Source organism: Panthera tigris, chromosome B4 (assembly GCF_018350195.1).
Source record: "Panthera tigris isolate Pti1 chromosome B4, P.tigris_Pti1_mat1.1, whole genome shotgun sequence".
Classification (NCBI taxonomy): Eukaryota; Metazoa; Chordata; class Mammalia; order Carnivora; family Felidae; genus Panthera; species Panthera tigris.
Window position 1 is genome coordinate 69,084,268 of NC_056666.1, and position 23,114 is coordinate 69,107,381.

Here is a 23,114-nt window from a genome sequence, read left to right on the forward strand (position 1 = left end):
TAATCCACCTTCTCCTAATTGATAAGGGAGTAATATAGTTTTAGTACTTATTAAGGGAAGCATCGTAGCATAGTAGTTTAGTGTATAGATTCCAGAGCCAGTTTACCTGGATTTAAATCCTTGTTGTGCTTATTGACTGCGTGACTTTGGGTATATTACCTCACCTCTCTGTGTCCAAATTCTATTATCTATATAATAATGAAAATAATGCCTACCTAAAGGCAATTAGGAATTAGTTTATATTTGTGGAGTTTTTAGGACAATGCCTAAATACATAGTGCTAAGTATATGATAAAAATTGTCTTTCAGATAATTTGCTAAAAGCTTGTTTTAACTTGTCTTGAATATACTCAGAAAGCCTTTAACCAAACAATACCGTTTTCTTATAAAAGGTTATGTGTTTCACATAAAGCCACGGATCTGGAAAGATGTGCTAATGAAAAATGCAATGCTTCTGGAAAGGAATCTAAGACTACCTTCTTTAAAAACTGTTTCCTTCTGGTCTACTGATTCTAGGTACCACATCTTAACAAATTATTAATCTGTTCTATCTAGAATAAGTATGGATTCTTAAAATTTGAATCTTATAAAAGGAATTTTTAAAAATAATTGACAGTGGCTCAATGCATTCTGTGGACTTAGGGTTCAGTCTCTGACTATAATTACTTATTTTGTTACTCTGAGTAACAGTGGTTATCAATCTGCTTTCCAAAGAGGCTTTACCCTCTTTCGATATGTTCTGCATGGTCTGTGAAAATTGCTTATTTTGGGAAATGGCTTCTTTTTGTTTCTTGCTGCACTTCTATTTCCTCTGTGTGTTCTGCTTAGCTTCTTCAGTATTCAATACTCTTTTAAGTTCTTTTGACAGAATAAGTAATTTCCACATTGGTTTCAAACTGAAAATAGATACCACATTGCATAGGAATACCCTCAGTCTGTGTGGGTTGAGTGGGCCTGACTTCTCATCTTCAGGAATCAGGACTGTGATCCAGGTCTGGCCAATTACAGGTTTTTTCTGGGACTTTTGCTGGAAATGTTGGGGAAGAAGGTTCTCATTATCAGGATTCCTAGCTTTAGAGATACTGGTGGTCATCTTTGCTGTAACATAAAGAAAGCTTGTTGGAAAATGTAGTGCAGAGGAGAGCAGTGGTAAGAGACAAATTGATTTCTAATTACATTAAATTTTTTTTTAACCTTTATTTATTTTTGAGACACAGAACATGAGTGGGGGAGGAACAGAGAGAGAGAGGGAGACACAGAATACAAAACAGGCTCCAGGCTCTGAGCTGTCAGCACAGAGCCCAATGCAGGACTTGAATTCATGAACTGTGAGATCATGACCTGAGCTGAAGTCGCCTGCTTAACTGGCTGAGGCACCCAGGCACCCCTTTTTCTAATTACATTTTTAACCCTTTCATCCATTTCTTAAGCTGGATATTTCAGTTATGTGACCCATTGACCCTTCCTCTCATTTTAAAGTTATGCTTTACTGATCTGACATATTCTTCTTTTAAAAAAATTATTTTGGGGGACACCTGGGTGGCTCAGTTTGTTGAGCCTCCAACTCTTGATTTCAGCTCAGGTCATGATCCTAGGTTCATGGGATCAAGCCCTGCATTGGACTCCACACTGTGGAGCTGCTTAAAATTCTCTCTCATTCTCTCCTTCTGCCCCTTTCTCCTGCTCACACGTGCTCTCTTAAAAAAAAAATTTTTTTTTTTTAAGTAATCTCTATGCCCAATGTAAGGCTTGAATGCTTGACTTCACGCCCCCGAGATCAACAGTCTCATTCTACTGACTGAGCCAGCCAGGCACCATCCTATGGTATATTCTTCTATATAAAGTTTTCAAGTACTTCTCTAGATATGGTAGCCAAAGTTTTACTATTTAAACATTTTAATGCCTATATATTTCATGATACTATTGTGTACTACATATACACACACTTATAAAATAAGGAGATGAATTAACATTTAATTATATGGGACCTATATGGATTCTATTATTGGCCATAACTTGTTTTTGTGATAATCTGAAAATTATTAATTGGCAGTTTTAAAATTGACATCTAGTCAAAAAAGCAACTGAGTGGCACCTGGGTGGCTTAGTTGAGTGTCCAACTCTTGATTTCAGCTCAAGTCATGATCCTAGGATCATGGGTTTGAGCTCCGCTTCAGGCTCTGAGCTCACAGCATGGAGTCTGCTTGGGATTTTCTCTCTCTCTCTCTCTCTCCCTTTCTGTGCCCCTCCCATGCTCATGCATTCTCTCTCTCTCAAAAATAAAATAAATTTAAAAAAAAAAGCAATTGAGTTTATAAATGATTGCTGAAGGAAAGACATATCTATTAAGATGGGCATTTTCTGATTGGCAAATGCTCTCATATTACAAATCACCAAGTTTATTACAGGTCCATAGCCCCTTTCTCTGAAACCCATGGGGCCAGATAAATTTTTAAAATCAGAATGAATGCTTCAGCTCCTCTAAGCTCCCCACTTTTTTTGGCCTATTCATTTGGATCTGTATTGTGTTGGAGGATTTCCTCAAAAGTTTGTTGATGATTATCTATTCATATTTGAATGTGAAACACTAAAAATCTGATCAGAAGCATCTATCACCACCACCGCCTTGGGCATATTAACTTGTGGGACTTTAGAACTTTTTCTTTCGGGCCCCAAATATCCAGTGTCTATATATCTTTTCTCCTGGGAAGGACCCCTCAATCTTCTGAGGTGAGTGAGCCTATCTGATAGTGTTTTGGACATAAGCAGGGAAAGGATAATGCAGATGCCATGGCTTGCCATGAATAAGGGGTGATCCACAGGGAGGGTCTTGGGGGCCTAACTGCTCTTTACACAAAATTTTCAACCAGTTATGTTTATACATTTGTGTGGTAAAATATACATAAGATAAAATTAAGCATTTTAACAATTTTTAAGCAATCAGGACACTAAAGTATATTCACATTGTATAACCACCGCCACGATCTATACCCAAAACTTTTTCATCATCTCTAACAGAAACTCTACCCAACGCTAACACTCCCTTCCCCCTTTCTCTCCCAGTCCCTGGTAACCTCTAGTCTACTTTCTGTCTATATGAATTTGACTGTTCTAGGTATTCATCAGTAAGTAAAACCATACACTTGTCCTTCCATGTTGTTTGCACCTTTTTTTCAAGTAACTCAGGTTAAGTAAATGGCCCAAGGCCATCAGCCAACATGGCCATGAGAACCTATGTATCTCTGTCAAAAGAAACTATATACATTATATATCTATATATCTATATCTATATATATCTATATATATCTATATCTATATATTTTATTCTCCAGTTAGTTAAAATACAGTGTAGTCTTGGCTTCAGTAGAACCAAGTGATTCATCACTTACATATTAACACCCAGCACTCAACCCAAGTGCCCTCCTTAATGCCCATCACCCATTTAACCATCCCATCAACCCTTGGTTTATTCTCTGTATTTAAGAGTCTCTTATGGTTTGCCTCCCTGTTTTCATCTTGTATTTTCCTTTCCTCCCCCAATGTTCATCCGTTAAATTTCTCAAATTCCACATGAGTGGAATCATGTATTTGTCTTTCTCTGACTTATTTTGAGTAGCATAATATACTCTAGTTCCTTCCACGTTGTTGCAAATGGCAAGAACCTATACTTTATTATGCATTTCTACTTTAGTAGTAAATTTTTTCCATCCACATGCATATACGTATCTCTATACATAACAGATATTTTGCAACTGACATTATATCCAGAATTCTTCCATACCATTAGGAATTCTCTGAAGCATTTTAATGCTTCCTAAGAATCTATCATTTTGGATGATAATATCATGTTTTATTTTTTGTTGGCATTTAATTATGTTCTGAGTTGTAAATAACATATAGCTTTGCACATAATACCTGTACTTCTGACTAGAACCCGAGGATAAAACAGAATATAATTTCTGGTTTAAACAATAGAGCATATTTAACACTTATTGTTAAATTACCCTTCAGCAACTAGCCAGTTTACAATACTACAAGTACTCTGAAGTCATCTTCATCACCACTGATTTTTTTTTAATTAGATAAAAAATGTTCTACTGGTTGTAAAAATAACTAATGATAAAGGGAATTTTTCATTTAGTTCTTATTTTCTACATATTCACTAGCTCATTTTCTATTCTGTCGGAAGGTATTCATATAAAAACTTACCTGTATTTTGTTGCAAACTTTGTCCCCTTTTTTCTTTTAAATTTAATGAATTAATGGGTGGAACAAAAAGTAGAGTCCACCACTCAATTATTTAGTCTGGTTTCCTCATTGAAATCTAGAAGATTCTTTGCTAGTGAGTGGTTAACACTTTCATTGGCTTTATAGTTTTCAAAGGGGAAATATTTTTATTGTTTTTAGTAGTTAAAACTAATAAATGGGTGTTAAAAATTTTTTTTAAATGTATATTTAGTTTTATTTATTTATTTATTTATTTATTTATTTATTTATTTAGTATATTTAGTTTTGAGAGAGATACAGAGCGTGAGAAGGGAAGGGGCACAGAGAGAGGGAGACACAGACTCCAAAGCAGGCTCCAGGCTCTGAGCTGTCAGCAAGGAGCTCGACGCAGGGCTCGAACCCACAAATTGCAAGAGCATGACCTGAGCTGATGTCGGATGCTTAACCGACTGAGCCACTCAGGTGCTCCTAAATGGGTGTTCTTTTAAAAAGCATTCCATCAATACAGAAATACACAAAGTGTAAATTAAAGGCTCTATAATCCCATTTCCATATAATAATCTGCAGAAGATATAGGAAGATTTAGTCATAAATAAAAAGATATATAATGAAAAAATGAGGCAATTATTAATTCTACAAAAATTTAATCTCAGCACACTCATTGACTCAGAAGTATTTACATGGTCATAAAATAAATACAATAACTGTGAATTTAACCAAAAGTTTTAACATAGCCATATTGGGAAGATGGAGGAGGGCAGGGTGTAGTATAGGAGAATGAAAAATCCTCCCTTACTCCTTTATGAATTAAGTGACAGAAATATATGTATTTTATATAGCAATATGCATGTACATATGAGAAGAAACAGCTAAAAAAGTTAGTTGCTTCTGGGGAATGAATGGAATTTGGTCGAAAGGTGTGTCAGACAAATTATTGGTGTTTGGTTATAAGCCTTTTAAAGCTACTTTATACTTTATGGATAATTAACGATGTATCCAGGTTGGGATAAAGCTAAAAGAAATAGGATAGCAAAACACCCACATTTAAAAACAAAATTCTCTTGAAAATTTTATTAACATTTAATAACCATAAATCAGCATTTTCCAGTAGTTACGAAGTTTTTGTCTTAAAGATGAAATTTATTTCAAGTCTTCATGTAAAGCAATCAGACATGAATAAACTTTTATAATGAACTTCTCAAACACATCTTTTTAATACCTCCTCTCTTTTTTCTTGAGAGGACAACAGCAATACTGTGATAGTATTATGATCTCTTTTTTATTCAAATGAACTGTTTTCAAGATTAACAGTTACTACCAAATCTTTATTTTTATTACTCTAAGGCAAGATAGAAACATGATACTTTAAAATTATTTTCAGTTTCCTATGAACTATTTTATAGTAAAAAATTATTTGGTACTAAGTGTTCTTTATGTTCAAATTCTAAAAGTAATCTTTAGTCCCCAACCGAACTCAAGATTTTTTAAAAAAATTTAATGATATTTACATAATAAATATAATTTTAATCACTCAGTTCTTCTTCATCACTGAAATATGTGCTTTTCTTTATCCTTGGGCGTCTTGAGTCATCTGATGTTGAGGGACCCCCTGAACTCGGTTTCCATTTTTTTTGTTCTTCTTCAATCTTGGCTTGCTGGAATGTGATTCAGAAAACAAACAAAACCAAACCAGGAATGTTTATTTACAGTGCATTATTTCAAAACATGGCAAAAACACACCATAAATGCCAACACTCCCCACCTTCCAGCTCATGCAGACATTCTACTTCATCAGAATATCCCACCTGCCCAAGTTATGTCCCAGATTCACTGTGTTACTCAAAATTATTCTAAGCAATTTCTAACAGGGACATTAAATGAAGCCTACTTTCCACCCTTGCTTGAGGTGGAAATGTTATATAAAATATGACATCACTTAACTAAAAGGAAAAATAATGCATGTGTTTGTAATTTATTAACTACAGACATTAAAACAAAATAACTTTATAGATATTAGAAGATTATATGGCCTTATCAAGTTTCATATACTTGTATTAGGACCTTTAATGGTCAAAACTGTGTTTCTGGTTTGCTAAGTGAAGCTTCATTTAAAACCTATCTTTGATTTAATAAAATCTTCTCCATTCAGCAAAACTCACTTTAATCAAATAGTTCTGCTCAATTCCATAATGAAATTATAATAAGATACTGAAAATGTTGTAGGGTCTGGGGTGCCTGGGTAGCTCAGTCTGCTAAGCTACTGACTGTTGATTTTGGCTCAAGTCGTGATCTCATGGTTTGAGATTGAGCCCTGCGTCAGGCTCCATGCTGACAGTGTGGAACCTGATTGGGATTCTCTCTCTCTCTCTGCTCCTCCCCTGCTCATGCTTTCTCTCTCAAAATAAATAAATAAACATTTAAAATAATAATAATAATTTAAAAATGTTGTGGGGCCCTTAAAATCTAGAAAGACCCAATGGGAATTTTTCTATCACACCGCCCTAAAGACCAGAGAGAAACAGCCTGTCTCTTAAAGAGGTAAAGGGGAGAGATGAAGGTTGCCATGAAATGATCAATAAAGCAAGCAAGAAATATAAGACCATGAACCCAAGGCAGCAATAGCATTTTTAAAAGAACGGTTTAGTACCTGGAAAGCTATGGCCTGACTAAGGCTGTCAAGGGCAGGATCTTCCCCTTCATCTTCACTTTCTTCTACTTCTTCACTAAATTATTAAAAACAAAAAAATCAGAATGTGCTCAACCAATAGTAAAAAGACAGAAAAAATACAGTAACGTATTTAGTAAGAGTAGATATACATACATTTCTTCTTCTGGTTCAGGAATTTTCTTTTTTTTCTTTTTCTCTTTCTTCTTTGGAGGTTCACGTTCTCCAAGCATATTTTTAGGACAGGCATAACTTAAATGTCCACTTTCCTTTTGTTTCATGTTAAAAAGGAAAAGAGAAGAGCTGTATTTGTATGTTATTAATGGAAACTTGCCTGGTACCCTATGACTGAAGGCTTTGGAACTTAAAAAGGAATAATGTCACACTAGGACTATATATATTAAGAAATAATACAACCCACTACTTTAATATTTAAAAGAAAGAGATTATGATGTTATAACCACCAATAAACTACCTTAACAATAAAAGAATATTTTAGTAGTTTTACTAAGAACAAAAGAAGTATTCTTCCTTCAAACATTTCATTTTTTTTAAATTTTTTTTTTTAACGTTTATTTATTTTTGAGACAGAGACAGAGCATGAACCGGGGGAGGGGCAGAGAGAGAGGGAGACACAGAATCGGAAGCAGGCTCCAGGCTCTGAGCCATCAGCCCAGAGCCCGATGCGGGGCTCAAATTCACAGACCGTGAGATCGTGACCTGAGCTGAAGTCGGACGCTCAACCGACTGAGCCATCCAGGTGCCCCTCATTTTATTTTTTAAAAAAATTTTTGACATTTATTAATTTTTTGAGACAGAAAGAGACGGTTTGAGCAGAGGAGGGGCAGAGAGAGAGAAAGACAGAATTGGAAGCAGGCTCTAGGCTCTGAGCTTGTTAGCACAGAGCTGGACATGGGGCTTGAACTCATGAGCTGTGAGATCGTGACCTGAGCTGAAGTCGGACGGACGCCCAACCAACTGAGCCACCCACGTGCCCCTCTTCAAACATCTTAAGTCTCAAGATTCAGGGTATAAAACAATTCAAAGTTTAAATGGACCATCTATCTTAATGTAAAAATTTTAACTTATTATTTGATAAAATAGGACAAAACTTTCCTATTAACTTCCAATACATTGCTTACCATTGGTTTATTTTTTATTTTTTAGCTACATTTTATTGTTCAAAACAATTCATAAATCCATATTCAAGAAACATGGACATAGACCCTGACTCTTAATTGGAGGAATGAGTACCGAGGCCATTTTTTATGATCAACCATACCCACGTGTACCTACAATGAAATGCTCTTCAAAATTACCTGTTACTCATAATTTGAAGACCATAGACTGATAGTTCATATATTTACCTGCCCTTATAATGTGACATCCTCTGTACTTGGAATAATAAAAAAAAAATCAACTGCTGTGAAAGCATCAGAATCTTATTTCTGCTATTTACCCAGTTATCTCAGCTGCAGTACAGGGTGATTTATTTTCTAGTGGATGGAGTGCTGTGGAAACTTAAGAGAGGAAGAGATTTCTGATTTGGAATTACCAAGGCAGACTTTATGGAGGAGATGACATTGAATTGAAACCCATTGGTTTAAAAACAAATGGAAAATTTAAAGTCTTCCTCACTTTCCCATTTTATTTAAAAAAATTTTTTTTAATTTGAATTTTTATTTTTATTTTCTTTTTTCCCATTAATTTCACTTTGCTCCTTTCATATCTGGATTATACCTGCACTGTCCAATTGTTGTTAGCCATTAACTGTGATTCTCTGTGGCTACTTAGAACTTGTCTGAATTGATATACACTGTAAGGGTAAAATACATATTGGATTTTGAAGAAAAAAGAATATAAAATACCTTAATTTTTGAAAATATTAATTACATATTGAAATGATAATATTTTGGATATATACTGGGTTATGATATAAAAAGATATTAATTTTTGCCTGTTTCTTTTTTTAATGTGGCTAGTAGACAAATTACAATTACATTTGTGGCTAGACTAGCCATACTATTATAATGAGGTATAACATGGTTGAGCTGTAAAACATAACACAATGAACTATAATCTGAACATTAGCTCACTAAATACACTGAAGAAGTGATATGTAAGAGTAAGGGTGTGGGGAGAGACTGAGCCAGGATTAGAACAATAGAAGAGAAAAATAATCATGCTTTTCAAGTACATTTTAGAAAGCATTAAATAGACTGTGTACTTTATATATCTTGGGATATGGCTGAATGCAAGAGATGTTACTGTTAATGAACTGCTAAGTGAATGCACTTAGACAAGCATTTTCCAAACTGTTTTTGGAATAATGTCAACATACTCCATATATAAGAACAGTTTCAGAGAGAAGTAACTTAAGGGAAAACCAGGCTAAATAAATGTATACAGATTTGGGGAAGGGGAAAATTTAAGAAGTATAAAAATGTACAAAGTATAATATAACAAATTTATGCATCCACAAACCAAAAAGATTAACAGATTCATCCAGGATTTCTGACGAATCTATCTAACCATAACTACCCTTCCCTTCCTTTCTTTCTTAACAAAACTCAGGATCTGGAACACAATTTTTATAACATTAACTTAAGAGGTGTTAGAATCACAGGAATTGACAGGATATACCATCCATCCGTCTGTTTATATATATCTTTAGGGAACAAGGTGTTGAGTGTGGCAGTGAAGGAAAGGACCCCAACCTATTTCTTTGTATCTTCCATGTGATTTTGTAGCCAGGAAAATGGCTCTCAGTAAACCTCTCCCCATTTCCCCATTAATACCTCCGGACTCTTTTTTAAAAATATTTTATATAGGCATTTGGAAAACTGACAACAAGCCCTAGACTGATATTCTTGTGGTACCATCATTATTATGGGCCTTGTCATTATATTTTTCCTACTCACCAAAAGTTTAAAGGGGTAATGACAAACTATAAGAACTAGGCAAGAAAACTTGATGATAGTTCAGTTACAAGCATCTGCAGTACTAAGTAGAAAAAAAAACTCCCAAGTTTTAAAATACAGTATCTCATTCAGGATAGGTTGGTCATATGATAGTGTTTATACTGAACTGTGATGCTTAAACACTGGCAAACTATTATAGACACAAACAGTATCCTATTATTACACAAATTTATGGGTCACAAAAATTTTTCAAGACAAAGTAAGTAACTAGTCTAGCACTTCTTAATTTAACAGTTTTTAAAGATTTAGAAACTGGAGAAAATACCACTCTATATTACCCAACTCAGGTTATCTTTACATACTACATTTCAATGGAGTTTTCTTACACGAGTTGATAGTCCCAAAGTAAGACAACTTTCATAACCTGGTTTTAGTAAGCCAGAAATTTTAGAGAGCACAAATAAAACACTGATATGAAAAATACCTTAAAATAAACTATGGAAAATTACATTAAGTTTTAGGTATACTCACCCCACATTCATAACACTTAGATTTATCAAAGTAGTTTCGTCTTCGGATGAACTCAGCTGCTCTTCCATTGTCGATAGCAATGCTTGCTTTTATCACTCTACCAAATAACTAAACCAGAGAAAAACGTAAATGCAGAAGGATGTATTTCATTGAAACCTAAAACTAGTTATTTGATTCCATTTCCTTAAACCTTCAATTCCATTTTAGATTACTTTAGCAATTGCCTACTCCGGTGTGACAAATAACATCCTGTAGAATAGATTCTTATTCCTTAGATTCTGCCAGTATTTATGGAACCAGATACAGTTTGACCTCTTTTCTAGAAGTTAAATAAATACCCTCAGAATCTATTGATATCCATGACTTGACCATCCACTGTAACCCCACATTTTTGGTCTGGATAAACACAAAGCCTTTTGGATTAAAAATCTTGCTGGGAATGAATGGCTTACCTGTTTGTTGTTTATTGCCCTGGTACAGTTTTGTGCAGAGTCTTTATCCAAAAATAAAATAAATGCAACTCCTTTGCTCTTCCTGGTATCTTTATCTTTCATTATAGTAACCCTTAAAGCATAAACAAATAGCCAGTTAAAAATAATGAGGCAGCTGGAGCACCTGGGTGGCTCAGTCAGTTGGGCGACTGACTTCAGCTCAGGTCATGATCTCACGTTTCATGGGTTCGAGCCTCGTGTTGGGCTTTGTGCTGATAGCTCAGAGCCTGGAGCCTGCTTTGGATTCTGTCTCCCTCTCTCTCTACCCCTGTCCTGCTTGTGCTCTGTCTCTCTCAAAAATAAATAAGCATTAAAAAAAATTTTTTTTTAAATGAGGCAGCAATAAATAAAAATATTAATGGACACTTGGAACATTGAAGTATTCAAAAAAGGGTTAGTAAAGCATTTACAAAGAGAAATTATATATGGTTGATAAATCAACTATTTCTTCAAGTTACGGGATATCAAGAAGAATGGAAATGAGAAAACGTGACAATGATTTAACAAAAGTGAACACATCTAAGAAGTACCTGAAAAGTCAAACATTAATCAGAGATTGGAGAATGAAGTAAAGAGATTATAGAGAGAACAGAATCTTGAAGAGTAAGCATAATCCCTTTTTTCCACTAATTCCCTCCAAAGGAAAAAACAAAAATTGAGGTGTTCTCTTTTATGCAAAAGTAAATTGATTTACTTATTTTTCATAGGTTTTAGAATCTAACTATATTTTCTTTTTTAAAAAGTTTTTTATTTAAATTGCAGTTATTTAACATACAGTGTAATATTAGATTTCAGGTGTACAATGTAGTGATTCAACACTTCCATGTAACACCCAGTGCTCATCACAGCAAGTGCACTCCTTAATCCCCATCACCTTTAAGAATCTCCAGTTCTGTAGTTCCTAGCTGTACCATCCAAGGTACCTAAGTGATAGGGATGATGATAAGAGCAGAGACTGTTCTTTCTCCTGACCCTTTACACATCCCTAGTCCTTGTGACCCTTGCTCATTTTTTTCTTCGTTTTTTAAAAAAGATTTTTTTTAATGTTTATTTTTGAGAGAGAGAGACAGACAGAGCACAAGTCAGGGAGGGGCAGAGAGAAGAGGGAGACACAGAATCTGAAGCAGGCTCCAGGCCCTGAGCCGTCAGCACAGAACCTGACGTGAGGCTCGAACCCACCAACTGAGAGTTCATCGCCTGACCTGAAGTCGGATGCTTAACTGATTGAGCCACCCAGGTGCCCCCTTGCTCATTATGTATCATTAAATATAGTTTAAAAATCAATGTTCAATAGGGCTCTCTGGAGAAACAGCTGATTCCAAGGCTGGGATAGGGTAGGAACAAGATGAACATGGAACATCTTGTTATGCCGGAAAGGAAGTACTTAAAAAAAAAAAAAAAAAAGAGGGGCACCTGGGTGGCTCAGTTGGTTGAGCACTGAGTTTGGCTCAGGTCATGATCTCACAGTTCATGAGTTCAAGCCCTGCGTCTGGCTCTGTGCTGACAGTTCAGAACCTGGAGCCTGCTTCAGATTCTGTGTCTCCCTCTCTCTGCCCATTCCCTGCTCGTGCTCTGTCTCTCTCAAAAATAAACATTAAAAAAAAAAATTAAAAGAAATGATGGGGCATGGCACAGGAATACAGAAACCAGCTTAAAGGAGCTCAGACTGGCCAAATCTAGGACAATTTGAGTACCAAAATAATATTAAGTACTTATTAATAAGCCACAGAAAAAAGTAGTAATTTATAAGTCCATATTAAATAAATAAATGGGGGAGAAGGGAGGGTTTTCACTTACAGCAGAATGTCAAAAGAAGTGCTAGATTTGGAAGATCACCACAATCACAGTAAAGACTGGATCAGGCAAGTAGATGATTTGTTGATGAACAAATACTCAATTTAAATGAAATTTTTATGTGGAACAAGATATTTACATTATGTTAACAATGTTTTTCACAAACTGCTTATCAGTTGCAAAGGGGAAAAAAGTAATTATACAGTGGAGAAATTACACCTTGACTAGGTGATCAAAATTAGCACTAATGAGGGACACGCACACTGTATGGATCCCGACTGAAACTCCAGAATACAACAACACCTAGGCAGTTACCAGCCAAGAGTACATAGAACTCCAATGTAATCATGAGGCAGCATCAGGAAAATACAAAATGAGAGGGAAACCAAGATGAGAGAGAACTATATTCTTTATAAATGTTCCAAATTAAGGGGGGCTAGAAAATAGGACAGTTAAAATTAACCCCTAATTCTTGACTGTACTATAGGAGAAAAATTCTATGTGGGACATTATTAGGTCAACTGACAAAACTGGAACATGGATAATTGATTCAATAAAAGTATTTTATCAGTATACATTTATGGATTTGGTAACCATACTGTGATTACATGATATTATAACCCTATTTTTTAGGAAATACATACTAAAGTATTTAGGAGTAAAGGGTGATGATGTTTGTAACTTACCCTCAAATAACTCACAAAAACAAACTGTATATCTATACAGATACATACACATGTATATACATACATATATACGCATACATACACACTTACACGAGAGAGAGGACCAATGATAAAGTAAATGGGGCAAAATGTTAATGGGTGAATCTGGGTAAAGGATATTTGGATGTTCTTTGTACTATTTTTGTAACTTTTTAATAAATTTGTGATTATTTCCAAATAGTTAAAAAAAAAAAAAAGGGTTCCAGACAAAGCTTAATAATTTTCTAAAACCTGAATTAACAGAACAGACAGGAGGACCCAAGTAAATAAATAGACATTTTATTTAATATTACATTTCACATATTTAAATTTATTCTATTTCAATTTGGGTTTAGGTACTTATATAGCAACTGGAATGAAACTGGAAAAAGATGCCACTATATTAAGAAAAAGGGGTACTTTTTTTCATTCAAAAAGGGAACATAAGTTGAAATAATTTAGGGAAAAATGGGCAAAACGGTTTAGTTTCTAAGAAGAGTGCATCTGTTATTCATTAGGCTTAGAAGGAAAGAAGAAAAGCCAAACACTTGACAAAGCTTGTTTAGAGTTACCACAGTTAACTGAGGATATCTGGAACCTTTTTAACTAATTTTGAAAGAAATATGAAAATCTTTAACTTTTTGGAATCTGCATGTTTGTGAAGGTCAACTAAAGTCGTTAATCATTTTTCCTAAAGTACAGTTTCAGAAGTGTTCGTTTTCAAAGTCATCCTCAGTTAATGATGTCTCTCATCTGTCCCTTTTTTCATTCCCACAGCTTTGTCCACAATGGCACTGTTTCAATAGTGTATTCTTACTAGTTCCCTTGATATTAATGCTCTCATATGCTACTGAGAGTTTTTATTGAAGGACTAAATAAAATCATGTCATTCTTTTGCTCAAAAATCTTTGTTTCTTCAATTTGTGTATGTCTTGGTCCTGTAATCAATATCCATTATGATTTGGCTCCCACTTCCCTCATCTTTCACTACTTCTCACTCACAACTATGAGGTCTAGCCACAAAAAACTACTTGATGTTTATGGAGCATGGCCTGTACTATTCCAAATTGGTGCCTTTATTCACATGGCTTCTATCTCCTTTCAACTCTCAATCTTTGTCCATTAAACATTTACTCATTCTTCAGAGTTCAGAACTTGTCAGTTCTCCAATCTCTTTACCTGGAAATAATTTCTCCTCCTTTCTGCTAGTCTCTACTGAAATCTACGTATAAATCATGCCTCATCAGACCTATTTTAATATAAACTCCTTGAAGATTGCCTCTGTAACCTCTATTAAGCCTAGCTCAGTATGTAAAAACAAAAATATAGATACAAATAGGAAACTGGTTGGGAATGCAAGCCGGTGTAGCCACTCTGGAAAACAGTATGGAGGTTCCTCAAAAAACCAAAAATAGAACTACCCTATGACCCAGCAATTGCACTACTAGGCATTTATCCAAGGGATACAGATGTGCTGTTTCGAAGGGACACATGCACCCCCATGTTGATAGCAGCACTATCAACAATAGCCAAAGTATGGAAAGAGCCCAAATGTCCATCGATGGATGAATGGATAAAGAAGATGTGCTATATATATACAATGGAGTATTACTCGGCAATCAAAAAGAATGAAATCTTGCCATTTGCAACTATGTGGATGGAACTGGAGGGTATTATGCTAAGTGAAGTTAGTCAGAGAGGGACAAAAATCATATGACTTCACTCATATGAGGACTTTGAGAGACAAAACAGATGAACATAAGGGAAGGGAAACAAGAATATAAAAACAGGGAGGGGGACAAAACAGAAGACTCATAAATATGGAGAACAAACTGAGGGTTACTGAAGGGGGTGTGGGAGGGGGGATGGGCTAAATGAGTAAGGGGCATTAAGGAATCTACTCCTGAAATCATTGTTGCACTATATGCTAACTATTTTGGATGTAAATTTAAAAAAATAAAAAATTAAATTAAAAAAAAATTCAACAATAAGAAAAACCACCCAATTAAAAAATAGCCTAAAGGGTTGAACTTCATCAGAGAATATATACAGATGGCAAATAAGTATATGAAAAGAAGTTTAGCATCATATGTCATTAGGGAATTATAAATTAAAACAATGACACACCACTAAACTTTATTAGAATAGCCAAAATCCAGAACACTGACAACATGCTGCCAAGATGGGGAGCAACAGGAACTCTTATTCCTTGCTGGTTGGAAGGCAAAATGGCGCAGCCACCTTGGAAGATAATTAGGTGAAACATACTCATATCACATTATCCAGCAGTTATGCTACTTGGTATTTATTTACCCAATTTGAACACTTAGGTCCACACAAAAACCTGCACACAGATGTTCATAGCAGCTTTAGTCATAATTGCCAAAACTTGAGAGCAACCAAGATGTCTCTCAGTTAATGAATGGATAAACTGTAGTGCATCTGGACAATGAAATAGGAATATTATTCAGTTCCCAAAAAGAAATGAGCTATCAAGCCATAGAAACAAATGGAGAAACGTTAAATGCATGTTACTAAGTGAAAGAAGGCAATATGAGAAGGCTATATACTATATGATTCCAACTCTGATATTCTGGAAAAAGCAAAACTGTGAACATTAAAAAGATCAGTGGTTGCCAGGTGTAGGGAAGAGATGAATGAATAGGCAGAGCACACATGGCTTTTAAGACAGTGAAACTACTCTGGATGATACTATAATGGTAGATGCTAGTACTTATACATTTGTCCAAACCCACAGAACATACACCACCAAGAGTGGCCACTAACGTAAACTATACATTGAATGATAAAAATGTGGAAACGTAGTTCATTGATTGTAACAAATGCATCACTCTAGTGTGAGACTTTGAGAGTGAAGGAGGGAGTCTGTATATGGAGGTATGGAGAATATAGGAAATCTCAGTACTTTCCACTCATTTTTTTCTGTGAACCTAAAACTACTCTAAAATATAAAGCCTATTAAAAATTAAAATTAAAATATTTTTTAAAGAAAATATTTCAGTGCTAGCTACAGATGGATGTAATGCATCTGGATTAATGTAACAGGATGTTTTAGTTTTTATGTTTTCAATTAGTTGAATTTTCAGTGTATAGACATTATTCAGTAACATAAAAATTTAATAATTAAAATAAACATAGTTTCTTATTCACATGAAAAAAAATAGGAAACTGGTTTTTCAAAAAGTGCATCTGTTTGTTTATTCATGTGGTTAGCCAGTCACTCTATTAGCCTCAAGACTAAGCACTATAAGCATTGATAATTAAAGGCCATAGAAGAAGGTTTTTACTTTCAGAAAAAAGCTTAGAGTCTAGAGGTAGAGAGACCTATAAACGAATTATAATACACTATTTTGAAAGAGGTATCTTCTACAGTAACAGAAAATAATTATTACACCAAAGATTCAAAAGCACAAATCTAGGATGATTCCCACGTTTCTAGCATGAGAAGTACTCATTTAAGGTCATAATATGAAGCAGGTATTATTCTGGGAAACCTCAGTGTTGTCGTAACACCTCCTTCTCACTCACCTAACCCTTACATACAAAGTAAATACATCACTAAGTATTACCCATTTTACATCCTAATGATCTCTCAAATCTGACCAGCCTCTACTTTTCCACCTACACCACCTTAGTCCATATCTCTCTCCTGAGCTATGATTATAGCTTTTTTGACTGATCTCCCAGCATATGCTCTTGTTTCCCTCCATTCTAATTTCTACACTGAAGCCAGAATAAGCTTCTAAAAATTCAAATTATGTCACTCTCTCATTTAAAATTGTTTACCAGTGAATTCCTGGTATTCAACATGGCCAAAGAGAAAGATTAGGAGCCTGTTTCCATTCTAGACTCATCTTGTGCTCTCTCCCCCTTGTTTACTCATCTTTAGTCCTATTGGCCTTCTGTTTCCTTTTTTAAAAATGTTTACTTTTGAGAGAGAGAGCGCAAGCGCATGCGCGCACACATGCGCACACCAGAGGGGGAGGGGCAGAGAAAGAGGGGTACAGAGGATCCAAAGCGGGTTCTGTGCGGAGAGCAGACAGCCTGACATGGGGCTCAAACCTACAAATCCAGAGATCATGACCTGAGTTGAAGTCAGATGCTCAACTGACTGAGCCACCCAGGTGCCCCTGGCCTTTTGTTTCTGGATCTCATTTTTCTCTTGCCCCAAGGCCTTTGCACAAGCCATTCCCTCTACCTAAAATGTTCTTCCCATTCTTTTTGCCCACCTTTTACTCAGCCTGTAGTTCCAATTCAAAGGATACGGACCCAGGTAAACCTACCCTGACTATCCAGATTAGATCAGGTCTTCTCTGTTATAGGTGCTTATAACTCTGTCTTTGACTTCATACAATTCTCATGGTTCATAATTATATATTTGTATGGAAATTCATTCAGAGATTCTGACAGATGAGAAAAACCAAGGAGAGGTAACAATATGGTTAAAGGAGTAGGCTCTGAAATAAAACTGTTAGATTTCAAATCCTGTCTGCACCACTAACTGGCAATATGATTTTAGGTTTACTGTGTGCTTCAGTTTTGTTATTTATATTATTAGGATACTAATAGTATTTACCTTAAAAGGTAGTTGTGAGAATTTAATGAGTTAATATATGTAAGAAGATTAGAACGATGCCTAGCATATTTATGTGCTCATTGTTAAATATCATTATTAGTGCTTTGACTGATAATGATTTTTCAAAACTCTAAAGACCCAAAATTTACCCAGAAGCATTTTTGATGATTTTGTTAGTAAAAGAGCAAGTTTAAAAGAAGTTAACTTCAGGATGCAAATGAACTTCCAACTGTTTAACATCCATTTATCCAAAGCTAGAAAAAAAAATGACTGGCCAAGATAAATATGCTCTAAATTCTTGGGATTTTTAAATACAATATTAAATTTCTACCAAATATATGCTGGTTTTAAGATAGTCAGAATGATAATATCTTGCTTTCACTTCTTTGCCCCATAATATAGTTGCACGATTGATTTAAAATAGTGAATTAGGGGTGCCTGGGTGGCTCAGTCAGTTAAGCATCCAACTCTGGATTTCGATTCAGGTCATGATCTCGGTTTGAGAGTTCCAGCCCTGTGTCAGGCTCTGTACTGACAACCTGGAGGCTGCTTAGGATTCTCTCTCCCCCTTTCTCTTTGCCCCTTCCCCACTTGTGCGTGCGTGTGCACCCGCTCTCTCTCTGCCCCCACTGCTCATGCTCTCTCAAAATAAACTTAAAAAAATAAAATAGTGAATTAAATATGAGAAGTTCCTATGGTCCTTCTGTAACTTTCAGCCCCAACTGATATTATCATCTCTACCATTTTTGCAGTCTTTCCAGCTGGATCTCTAATCTTTCTATGAAAGCCAGAGAATATATTTTCTATTTATCAGTCTCATAAGCACTTTGCATGTCATAAGCATCGAAATACTTGGTATACTTGATAACATACCTTTTAGTAACCAAAATATGTACTTAATCAGAGCCTTTATGTCTTCTATTGTATGAAAGAATCAGTTTTAATTCTTAGTAATATGGTAAGAAATTATGTTGTTTAAATAAATTATGATATATAAAGCAACACCAAGAAATCCTTAAATATGAGGGTGTATCTTTCACCTCACGTTTATAGTATAATGTCAAGTTTAAAAAAAGACAACAGGGCACCTGGGTGGCTCAGTCAGTTAAGTGTCCGACTTTGGCTCAGGTCATGATCTCATGGTTCAGGAGTTCGAGCCCTGCATCAGGTGCTGTGCTGACGGCTCAGAGCCTGGAGCCCGCTTCAGATTCCGTGTCTCCCTGTCTGCCTCCCCTCCCACCCCCCACTTGCACTCTCTCTCCTAGTCAAAAATAAACATAAAAAAAAATTTAAAAAGACAACAAAATTGCACATATAGAATTGAGTCTTTAAAAAATTATCTATACATGTTTATATGTTCAGAAAAATGACCGAATTATACATAAAAATGTTAATAGCAGTATTTTTCTTTACTGTATCAAATATCTTTTTTAATGAAAAATAATAAATCTTAAAAAAATGGAAAAGTAAATTCAGATAAACTTTTAAATGAAGTTTCAAAATTTGACGTGAATACTTACTTTACAACTTTGCCATATTTGGAAAATATCTGAAACAAAAGACCACAAAATAATTTACAAGTTAATTTAAAATCATAAGAAACATTAAATTTTCAGGTTGTATAAATTGACCACATTCTTTGTTAAAGCTTGCGAAAACTTTTAGCCTTTATTCTATAAAGCAGGCCCAGGGAGATAGAGAAACAACCCCACTCTTTATGTGTGGAACACTGAAGGCGCACACTGCACAGCTGCTGTGTCTCTGTGGCATATCCATGGCAACTATCAACCCCACCACAGCCCTAGAGAAACCATGTGCTGTAAATATCAGTGCTGTGGGATATCATTATTCCTAGTCTACCCCATTAAGCAATCACTATTTCAGAAGACAGATCCTTAGACTGCTTAGAAAACAAAACATGAAACAGAAAAGCTTCTGTAATGAAAAATCCATTCCCATCAGTCTGTTTTTCCGCCCATCCTTTCGTTGGTAGTTCTTTATACCTGGGCCCTATCTTTCCTTTTACTTCTGCATTTTCACCCTAAGCAATCTCATCTATTTCTGTTTCAGCCATTACCTATATACTAATAGTTCCTATTTATTATGTCTTAGAAAAGCCTTTCAGAATACATTGATGTCTACACAATCAATAATAAATTGAGTTTTATCATTAAGTTGTGTAATCCTGGAATGTAGTATAACTGGACTGCAGTGTTAGCAACACTGAATTTTGAAGACCAATACAGTTTTCTGTATAACACTTTCTAATGGCTTCTCATTTCACTCAGAGTCCTTACCATGATGTATGTAGGCCCTACAAGGCACCCCTGCACGGTCCTAACTCCCTCTGATTGCCCTTCCTCTTCTCTCCACTTGATTTACTCTGTGCCAGAAATGCTTTTCCCCTAGACATCCACACAGCTGTTTTTTACTTTCTTTAGGTTTTTATTCAAAAGTCACCTTCTCAATAAGGGCTTTAGACTGTCCCTGTAAAATTTTACCTCCATTCCCGACCTAACATTTAATAACCTTTTATTTTTTTCAAATGTTTATTTAGAGAGAGAGAGAGACAGACAGACAGACAGACAGAATCCAAGGCAGGCTCCAGGCTCTGAGCTGTCAGCACAGAGCCTGATGCGGGGCTTGAACTCACAAACTGTGAGATTATGACCTGAGCCAAGGTCGGAAGCTTAATCAATTGAGCCACTCAGTCACCCCTGGCCTCCTTTATTTTTACTCCTCAGCACCTAACAGCATTAATTTAGTATCCAAGTAATAATATCATTTGACTTTTTTATATTTCACATCTTTTTTTTTTTTTATCTTGCTATGTTATGAGTCCCAAGATAGATTTTCATCTTTTTGTTCATTGCTGTGTTCTTGGTACTAAGAGCGCTCAGCATAGGTTAAGTTTTCAATAAATACAGACACATCTCTATTTTGATGCAAAAGAAGCTGGAGTTCATTTTCTCCTCCGTGCTTTGAGGCGCAAGCTATCTCAAATAACTAATTAATCAAATACTATGTATCACCTATGCAGCATCTCTGTATTTAACATCTACCCAAAGAAGCAGAGTAGAGGGCACACTTGGAAGAAAGGATTCATGTTATTCCTTCCACTTCCTCTCAACTACTCATCTGCAGGACAGGGACAGCAGGAAATTTTGTTCTCTGTAAGGTGGAGAGGAGAAAGAAGATGTTGGATTTTCCTTCCTCAATCACCCCTACCCTGAATTGAAAATAACATTTATTAAACTGTTAAATTTCAACCATACATATAAATTAAAATACCCTTTCAGAATTTGAGGTTTAGTAAAGGGGTCTGTTTGCTTTTATCAACCCTTTCATCCAAAACCTCTATTCCACCAATCTCAAAAACTCAAATTAGCAATCAGGAAAAATCAGCCTATCATAAGTTGCTCCCACTTCATTATGCTAGCTGTGTCTTCTGTGTTTATAACGAACTTGTTATTCTCACTGCAAACTTTCCTGGGAAATTATATAAATGTAAATTTTTTTACTTACTCATGTTTGCAACAGAGGTCTTTGCTATTCATGACTTAAGTGCATTGTAATGTAGTTAGAATTTTGCCAAAGAGAACTGTTTGCTTAAGCTACATTTGTACCTCAGATAGAGAATTCAGTAGATAGTTGTACTAAAAGTTACTTACCCGGTATAAGTCATTGTTGGTCAGGGAAAAGGGCAAGTTGGATACATACACTGTGCTTTTACTTGGGGCCAATCCACCACTCATTTCTAAAAAGGAAAACAAACCACAGAAGCAATCTAAACCAGGTATTCTTCATTCCAACCAAAACCAATATGGACAATCAATGATGTAATTATGCTAGATATAATACACCTTCCTCACTTTTTAGGATTAGAAGCAATGACTCTAGCTAGATGAATTAAGGAATTTCTTCTCCCCAGACACCACTCAAAAGAGTTACTTTCTTTTAAGTATAAGGCTTTACACTAACCATTCCAGTGCTGGATTATGGTGTGAAGGAAGAATGAATTTAACAGATGAATAAAAAACTGAGGCTGAACTTAACCTTTTCTCAGGCTACGAGCAAGAAAGTGCTTTTCCATAAGGTTTCATACCTTGCCCACCACATAAGAACTTGGTAGTTCTGAAGGAACCTTAGCCGCTCAATTTCACTAATGCTTTGGATTTTGGTACCTTTTTGGTTGTTTTAATATTTTTCTCTAAAGTGGTGTTAAGAGAAAATGTTAGCCTCATATTCTGATGGTGTAAAGTTCTTTCAATTCAATAATTTTGTATATTATTGCTAAATAATTGATACATTTTACTACATGAATACGTTTCAGTACCTTGAAAAATACTGACCTGTATATGTACCTTAGTTTACAAATATAATTTGTCGTTAATTTTCATTGCATATTTTACAAAACACATTATCTGTGAAAATTATATCGTACTCAACCAGGTTCAAAATTTCGATTTAAAAAGCCTGTGTGATGTGTACTTGAGAGGGGGGTAGGGGACATCACAAACAGCAAAATATTGACTGTAAGGCATGCCAATTCGCGGATTAGTGGGAGAACTGCTAGATGCTGCTTGAGATGTTTTTGGGGAATTTATTAGACAACTTCAAGAACTCAACATCTTCAAAGTTTCCCGTTTGAAAATATACGTTAGCCATTCTGGTGAGAAATGCGAAGGGCGGGCAATGATAAATGGCCCGGAATAAAAAGGATGGCGGGGGAGAGGGGTAGATCGTTTGGGCGGCCGGGTCCGGGTAGGGGCTCGCTGGGAGAAAGCCCGCAGCTGAAGAGTCGTTTACCTTGAGGTGGGGCGGGCCGGAAAGACTAGACCGCGAGCCCTCCACTCAGCTGGGCTCAACCCCGACTCTTCCTCGTCCCCCGCTGGGGTCTGGGCATCCCGGGTCCTGGGAGGGGTCAAGCGCGGAAAAGTAGGAAAGCAGCGACAGCAACGCCTCTTCCTGGCGGTAGCTAGACCCAGGCACCGGAGGCGGGCCTAGAGGCGGGCGCTCTTGCTTACGTCCTTGAGCGCGCCGGAAGTGCCTGGCTAGGCGAGCGGCGACGAGCGGACGACTACATTTACGGGGTCTCCCGGTGGCCCAGAGTCGGTGAGCGCCTTTTACCTTTCCAAGGTGCACGGGGCCGAGCGCGCGGGCCGTTACGCCCAAGGAGAGCAG

At 36.0% G+C, this 23,114-nt stretch overlaps 2 protein-coding genes across 17 annotated transcripts in view; one reads left to right on the forward strand and one right to left on the reverse strand.

The window, feature by feature from the left end:
* The window catches only part of PPHLN1 (periphilin 1), a 246,928-nt gene that overhangs the window by 62,387 nt on the left and 161,427 nt on the right, over window positions 1-23,114 (forward strand). Inside the window, exon 1 of one of the 15 annotated variants that reach the window (XM_007090792.3) lies at window positions 22,951-23,045. The exons of 13 other annotated variants lie outside the window; for them this stretch is intronic. The gene's annotated coding sequence lies outside the window, so the exon portion shown is untranslated. Of the gene's footprint in view, window positions 1-22,950; window positions 23,046-23,114 lie in introns of those variants that run through there. One more of the 15 variants, XM_007090785.3, reaches the window with a different exon arrangement.
* ZCRB1 (zinc finger CCHC-type and RNA binding motif containing 1) lies at window positions 4,880-22,967 on the reverse strand. 2 transcript variants are annotated; one of them, XM_007090793.3, is made up of 8 exons: window positions 22,740-22,967; window positions 21,602-21,687; window positions 19,451-19,479; window positions 10,797-10,908; window positions 10,345-10,452; window positions 7,049-7,161; window positions 6,875-6,950; window positions 4,880-5,882 (listed from the first exon to the last, which is right to left on the reverse strand). In XM_007090793.3, the coding sequence occupies exons 2-8, from the start codon at window positions 21,683-21,685 to the stop codon at window positions 5,751-5,753; spliced, it is 654 nt and encodes a 217-aa protein (XP_007090855.1). In that variant the 5' UTR covers window positions 21,686-21,687; window positions 22,740-22,967; the 3' UTR covers window positions 4,880-5,750. The 2 variants fall into 2 exon arrangements, with proteins under 2 accessions (XP_007090855.1, XP_007090856.1); XM_007090794.2 differs by lacking the exon at window positions 22,740-22,967 and adding an exon at window positions 17,638-17,757 and having other exon boundaries at window positions 21,602-21,663.

Bases quoted from the DNA above. Each gene is read 5' to 3' on its own strand.
- ZCRB1 (XM_007090793.3), bottom strand. From the start codon at position 21,685: ATGAGTGGTGGATTGGCCCCAAGTAAAAGCACAGTGTATGTATCCAAC. The intron at 10,453-10,796 runs GTAAGCCATTCA...TCTCTGGTTTAG, and splicing joins GGGCAATAAACAACAAACAG to TTATTTGGTAGAGTGATAAA. The intron at 6,951-7,048 runs GTATGTATATCT...TTAATAATTTAG, and splicing joins CCTGAACCAGAAGAAGAAAT to TGAAGAAGTAGAAGAAAGTG.